This window comes from Rhea americana, unplaced genomic scaffold (assembly GCF_003343005.1).
Source record: "Rhea americana isolate MKP2758 unplaced genomic scaffold, rheAme1 scaffold_37, whole genome shotgun sequence".
In the NCBI taxonomy this organism is placed as follows: Eukaryota; Metazoa; Chordata; class Aves; order Rheiformes; family Rheidae; genus Rhea; species Rhea americana.
In genome coordinates this window covers 1,236,678-1,244,202 of record NW_028186501.1, presented here as the reverse complement: position 1 = coordinate 1,244,202, position 7,525 = coordinate 1,236,678, and the positions used below count along the sequence as shown (strand labels likewise).

The window sequence follows — 7,525 nt, the reverse complement described above, 5'->3', positions numbered from 1 at the left end:
TCCCACTTCTTACGCTTACAAACCTCCTTATAAACTACTTAATATTTCTAATAAGATTAAATAATTGTGATTGAAGGAAATACCAAATGCAGTAGCTGAATGAATTTTAGTTTTAATTACTATTTTGCTCCCATATGGAAGCTTCTATTTTAAAAACTGAAGTCCATTCAAAAAAAGAATGATCAGAAAAATCAAACACCATTTTCAAAATCTAAGGAAAATTTAATCAATATGCCTTAAATTATGTTTATAGTAACTGTAATACTGACAAGTATGACATTTTCAAAATGGTATTTTTCTTGGAAGTACTGCAAAAGATACTACTCTTCATTTACTAATATGTGCATAATTAAAATTAACTCTAGATGAAGTCAGCTTCACAAATCCAAGTTCACATATAGTTAGTTAGAAATCCAAATGTACTCATGTTTCAAGTGTGACAATTACAGATCCCTTTTTCACTTTTAAGCACATTTTCTAATTCATAATTTAAATATCTTAAATCCTGAAATACTACCACAACAAATGAATATATAAGAGACAAAAGAGCTTAAGAGTGTATTTGTCATAAGGTAGAAAATATTCTAGTTGCTTGAGTTCTTTTGTGCATTTTGTGTTTTGTAAGAGGGAACAGGAAATAGGTTATGACTGCAGATTTATTCAAAGAAAAACTCAATTTTACATCTGTGGTTTTATTTACCTTTGCCGATAAAAATCTATCAAGTATATTATAACTGCAACCCTTCTCCCTCCCTTACTCATCCCATCCCCACCCCTCATCCTCAACCCCCTCCCCCCAAAAAACCCAACCCTCAAATAAACAAAAGTTACTTTTCCAAAGATTTAGGAATGGGAAAGAAATTGCATTAACTTTATAAGCATGAATACTTATTAAAGCTATAGACACCTTCGGTCAATTGAAAACAGTATTCAAAGTCCTAAAAAAGTGAACACAAGAYATTTGTTTCCATTGTTCCAGATAATTCAAAACAGGTCTAAATTTCATGACAGCAATATTATATAGCTGTTTGCAGCTGCTTCTGGTCCAACTAAATATTCCAAGTTGATGTTTTCATTTTGGCCCACTGGAGTCCGATAATTCGTACAGTCTATTCAAAACACAGAAATGAGAGCAAAGACTCCATACAATAAAGCACAGGGGTATGCTACTAGGAGTTGTTGCCCTTCCATTGCTAAGGCAGAAATAAAGATTTTGGAAGCAGAAAAGCTGCACCAGCCAATGATTCCAGCAGTGAGAATAATTCCCATCATTCCCCTGTARAGATAAAAACAAAATAAAAGAAAAAAAGCATTTAAGAGTTGTGTATGCATGCTTATAGTCATAACTGGACTCTGTTTCTGATACCTTTTAAAACTTCCAAAATAATCTGAGGACTTCACTTTTTAAATAAAACAGAATTCCAGTATGGATTTCATAACTGTATTATTCAATTATGAAAAAAGTCTAAATTAACTTTTTGTGAATATGAAACCTAAGTGTTGAATAAAGAAACTGTAGCAAGTTGTTTCTTGTTACTTTCCAATTCCTAACTTCTTGCAGCTATGAAGAATCAAACTGATTTTCTCCTTCTCTGGAAATATTCAAAGCCTGCCCAGATGCAACCCTGTCTAAAATGCTCTAGGCGACCCTGCTTTCGCAGGGGGGTTGGACTAGATGATCTCCAGAGGTCCCTTCCAACCTTATTGATTCTATGATTTGACAAATTCAATTTCCTGTCTCAACTTAAAAATTATCTTTTAAACTTTAGAGGTACTGAGATTTGTCAGATTAAAGGTTGACTAAAATCATAGCTTAACATTGTTATTTGAGTGCACGTATTTAAAAGCTGTGAATTGACTTACAAAACAAAATTTATTCAGTGTCTGAAGACTCTCAATATTTGTATTTTTCCAGTTACTACAAATTCCTATCATACTCAAATTACAAGCAGTTTCTAAACTGAACATGATACCAGATTATAAAATTTATGTACTTACTGCAACGAAAATACAACTGCAAAAGCGGAAAGTAAGATCATAGGAAGAAGACAGTATCCAAGGACACTGGCAACACAGCCAAATGAGACACCCGTCATGCTCATTAGGTTCAGGAGACAAAACATCCCTAAACATCCGATTGCACTTATTCCATACACGTAACCAAACTGAATTTTACCAGCCTAAACAAAAACAAAAACAAGAAAAACAAGCAGATTAATGCAAGTTAGTTACATAACTGCACAAGTAGTGTATTTGACACACAAAATGAATGTTTACAGAATATCTTTTTTTCCTTTGTCTTCCTCCGCCTCAAATTTCTACATTCAAATTCAACAGACCATTTTTCCACAATCTGAATTTCAGAACATATGTACATTTACACACCCAATAGGCACATTTATGCATCCTGATAGTAAGTTTATGTATTCTGATAAGCATATTTTGACCAAAAAAAATCTTATTCTTTAATTTGGGCTGCAAAAGCATATGAATTCTTTAGGTTTACTCAATTAGCTTTGCTAGCGGATTTTTCTCTAAAGATTAGCTGCAGGGTTTTGTATTAGTACAATAATAATCTTTATTATTATTTAAAGATCAAAAAATTTAAAGTCAGGAACTTCTTGACAAATCCAGACCTAAAGTACTTAATTCACGATAGACTCCATGGAGTTATTGCATAATATAAACTTAGAATTCCTAGGAATAGACTAAGCTGAACTGGAAAGCACCATGCACAAACCACAGAAAACATATGCATCCTACAGTCAGATCCATGCTTCCCTCATAGCATTTTTCAAAATTCACACGCTGTAGCTGTATCCATCTTTACAGAAAGATGACTATGAAGAATCCAGCTACTGAAAGCTTTCGAAATCTCTCTCCCAAAACTAACTTGCAAACCAAGTTTATTTTATGACCTATCTGTTCCTCAAGTGCTATAGAAAACAGTATCTGCTCCAAACTTTTCTTTTTGTTAGGCTGAGATTGTTTTCTCTCACAGAATAGGCCTGTTATTTCTTTGATCATCTGTCAATGATTATTTAAAAGAACATGTTTTGCTTTACATGGCAAGCAACAGGGAGCACACAAACTAAGTAATGATGTCTCAGAGGGCAAAAATCCTGAGGGCTACGGAAGGTAACATCTTAAAACATTCTCTTCATAGTATGACATTTAAGTACCCAGTTACATTTTTATTCAATAATTTTCTTTAAAAAAATTACAGGAGAAAGTGATAACTTCTTAATAAGAGAACATTCAAATGTATCCATTATAAAAGGAACATGTTCATCAATTCTACTGGCCCAGTTTCCATAATTAAAGGTCACTTATAAAAGTAGGCTTACAGTCCCCTTGGTACCAAAATATTGTTCCAAGGGTTGTGGTAACGTGAGATTTTACGCAGAAATTAAATAAAATGCCTGAAGACATTTATAAGGAAGACTGATTAAAAATACTAAAGTTTTCAGTGACAAAGAAGCCCATCTGTTCCTACTCTATCATTTACTAATTGACACTTGAGTCATTACTGCACAATCTTATTTCAATTAAGCTCAGCAGAAAATAAAAGAAACAGGCTTTAGCATGTCCTGACCTATTAAGGAATACAAGCATTTTAAARGGAGGATTACTTTTTAAAGTATTTTATCAAATTGGCTCTTAATATTGAAAATCAAGCCTAATATATTAACTGTATCAAAACTTTAAATCACTTTTTACATATTAACTTTAAACTTACTTGCCTAATGACTCCTCTGGAATATCAGTCAAGGGAACAACGTACAAAGAGTATGGAGAAAATAGATGCAGTGAAACAAAACAGAAATAATCTTAAATTTTAAACCCAATAAAAATTAAAAAAAAATTAAAGGAAGATATGGACTAAACATATAGAATGTTTTATTAGTCYATTGTTCTGATTCCTGATAATGCAGAAGCTAAAAAAGACACTTTAAAAAAAAAGTATGATTCTGAAAGTAAGACATTCCAAGGCATACAGAAAGAAAAAAGTATTAAAAAAACTGAGAATGTGGGTGTCACACCCATTTGTATGACAAAAGAGCCACATTCCTCAAAAGCAAAATAMGAAAAATAGTATGTATACCGCAGGAATAATTAGCAGGCAAAACCTAAGTACTAAAGATCTGATTCAAAATCCTCTGAAGAAAACAGATAGTAACCTCAATAATTTCAATGGGCTTTGTATCAAGCCCCAACACCTCTCTGACTGAACTAAAAATTCTTAGCCAGGATTTTTTTTTTTTTTTAATGGCCTCCATGCTATGAAGTTTCTTAGGATCAACCTAGAGGGTAACATGGCTTCTTTCCCATGTTTCTGGTAGTATTAAAACCACAAASAGTAATATTTTGCAATCAATATCTTACCAGTAATAATGTGGCTCCAAAAGCTAGACAAAAGACCATTGGTCCAGCCAAATCAGTCTCATTCATGATGCTACCATCTGCTACTTTTAACGGATGCAGCACTGTTAGCGTCTTCTGCCAGATGTGGTCGAAATTGATCCCTAATTCTACAAGTTAAATGAAAAGGATTATGTATATTTATTTCTTTTTTTTTCCTTTCCTGTTGCCCCCATTTGCTTCACTGATAGTTTTCCCTGCCCCTCCACTTGTAAACCTCCTCAAAGTACCATTCCTATGGAGACCAGAGAATTGAGTCATTCCATCTTTCCTCAAGGAGCTGTGTGTGCTGCCTCCACAAATTCCAAGTGTCAAATGCTCTGAAGCAACAGGCTGATTTTTACAGGACCAGTTAAGAGCATAAGCACAGTATTCTGGGTTAGACCAAAAGTCCATTTAGCCTAGTATCCTGCCCCTGTAAGTGGCCAAAAGTAGACATGCAAGAAAGAGTGTAAGAACAAATCATGCATATTCCCCAAGTATTCTCCAAGTATTCACTGACTGATGGCTCAAAGACTTCTAATTCAGCTGAATGCAGCTACTATTTGCCCAATTCAAACATTGAGATTTTTTTATGAGCATCTATAAACAAATATATTTTGTGAATAAGGGGGAGGAAAAAAAAAAAMCACAGCTGGGTGGAGGAAAATCACGCATATCCATCTCTCTAACCAGCAGAAGCAGTAACAGTACAGGTTTTTTYTTCCGTTGTTTGGTACGGAACAATGATGTATACAAGCTGGAAACTCAAACCTCAATACATATACTTTTAATATATATCTATTCCGGCATACTAAGTAGGCTGTATTCTGATAAGAATTTCTGAAATGTTTGGCACTTATCTTTAGCAATAAAAATTTCAGTTTCAATTGCTTATGTGGTCAGAACAAAGATCATCAATTTCTTTTACAAAAAAGGCCAGTCTTAAGTATTGTTTGCTAACTGCAAACTAAAACAGCAAAAGTTCACTAAGAAACTGTATTTCACATACTGAAATATGGTATATGAAATACAGTTAATCAAAAAAATTTCAAGTAGAGAATATATACTGTACTATTCAACAGAAATAGACAACATATACCCCTACTACTCATCGCCAGTGAGGAGTTTTGGATTTGGGCTATAAAGAACAAGTTATACCTTCTAATAGAGGAGGTTCATCCTCAAAACTACTTCCATAAAAAGACTGTGCTGAAGTTGGAGTATACGTCTGCGTTGGCTGATAAATCTGCCCTGTGTAAGGTTGCTGCTGTTGCATCATTTCTGGAGGGATAAATCCACTTTGCTGAGAATACTCATAGCCTCCATATTGCCTATAAAGAACATCATGTTATGAACAGATATAGAATTTGTTTTAAATACCTCCCTCCCCTAAAAAACCAAAGCTTATTTTTGATAAAACATCAGGRTAATATACAACAAACAATCCCATCTATCCTGTACTCAAGTACAAGCTTTTTAGGAATACAGCTATGCTCATCAACTAAAACCCTCACAAACAATACAAATGTAACATACACAAGACAACTCTAGTTGCAAATATGCCAGTATTTGGAGAGCAAGGAGGTGTTAAGGTAAAGACCTTGATAAACAGTGTTATAAACTGATTACATTACTACTACAGGTTGTAGACCTGTCAAACAGCAGGAGAAATTTACATCTCAAACCTACTCAAATATTGTCCCTTAATTACCACTGATGCCTTATTTGATGCCAGCATTGAGTTGCTATTTAGAATGTTTATTTGCAAACTCACTATCCAAAAACAGAGTTCCTTATATGATTATTGCTTTTGTTCCCCTTCATATTTCAAAAACAAGGTTAAAAAAAAGGGTAGTTTCCTTCTTCCCTCACATTATATGCTATACTACTACTTGACATAAATGTACAAAAAAGCATTATGACACAGGCATTAAACACATTATGACATCTACCTCCAAGACACGATGCAAGGGGGAAAGAAAAGAGTATGTAATTTTTCAGTTTATTTCATATATTCTCAATTAGTTACTAACTACTCAAATTATCTCTAGAATACTTCCTATTAAATCTACAGATTTAATGTATAGAAAAAAATATTGCTGTACTGCATCTTTAAAAACAATTACTCAACAGACTTATCTTCTCTCATTCCTAAAGAATCTGACAAGCTATTCTTGCCACCAACCATTTCCAAGTCTGACTACAGAGATTTCAGTAAACATCTCTACAATAACTTACTTCTAAAATTAAGAAAAAAGGAAAACCCCAAGTTCAGTTCTCTCTTCACGTGTAAGTGGAGCTCAACCATATTGCAGCACTACARTTCTTACACATATCTACCTTTTTAATACAGCACCATGATCATGCATAAGTCATAACTTACAAAAAAAAAAAAAATCTCAGCCTGAATCTAGACGTTCACAAAGTAGTCCTAAAACCTCCCATGACTTTGAAAAGTCTGCCATGATTTCCTACAAATTTGGCACCTGGACTGATTTCTACTCCCTGGGTGACTGGGGAAGGACTTATGGAACACSAATGTTTCCTCTCCTAAAGACTTAGACAGAAGGAAACAACAGCCTTAAAAATAAACATGCCTAAGCTATAATTACCATTATAGAATCTCTCTTTCAAGCTTCTAAATTTTGTTTAAAAATGCAGAAAAATGGGTATTCAACATATAACCGTTCTGTATTGTAAAATATAGGAAAACGCTTTATACTGTGGAATACAGGGATATAAATGGTGCTGCTCATAGAACACTGCAAGGGGCATTTGCTTGCGGGCAGCAGCAACCGGCTGCAGCGCCAGGCCCTTTCTGAACATWTTTAGGCTTTCTCAAGCAGATCTCGGGTGAGGCTTCGTCCCCAGGAGGCGCGAGCGGGGCTGCCGGCGGACAGGGGCGAGGGGAGCCCGGGGAGCGTGCACGAGTTACTTGCTGTAGGGCCCCCCGCTGCCGCCGTAGTCATAGGGCTGCGCCTGGTCGTCGATGCTGTAACTCGTCTGGAAGAAGTCTGCGCTGAAGCTGTCAAACCCGGACATGGTAAGCGATCTGCAAGAGAGCAGAGCGGCTGCTCCACACCCCCGCGGCCCTCAAGGGCCTCGAGGAGCCCGGTGCGCC

The 7,525-nt window shown here is 35.3% G+C and overlaps 1 protein-coding gene across 1 annotated transcript; it reads right to left on the bottom strand.

The window, feature by feature from the left end:
* Positions 1–672: 672 nt before the first annotated feature.
* On the bottom strand, positions 673–7,485 carry YIPF5 (Yip1 domain family member 5). The gene is made up of 5 exons (XM_085312731.1): positions 7,340–7,485; positions 5,563–5,735; positions 4,387–4,532; positions 1,999–2,180; positions 673–1,276 (listed from the first exon to the last, which is right to left on the bottom strand). Exons 1-5 carry the CDS (start codon positions 7,444–7,446, stop codon positions 1,114–1,116), a joined length of 771 nt encoding a protein of 256 aa, XP_085168857.1. The 5' UTR covers positions 7,447–7,485; the 3' UTR covers positions 673–1,113.
* Positions 7,486–7,525: the final 40 nt, after the last annotated feature.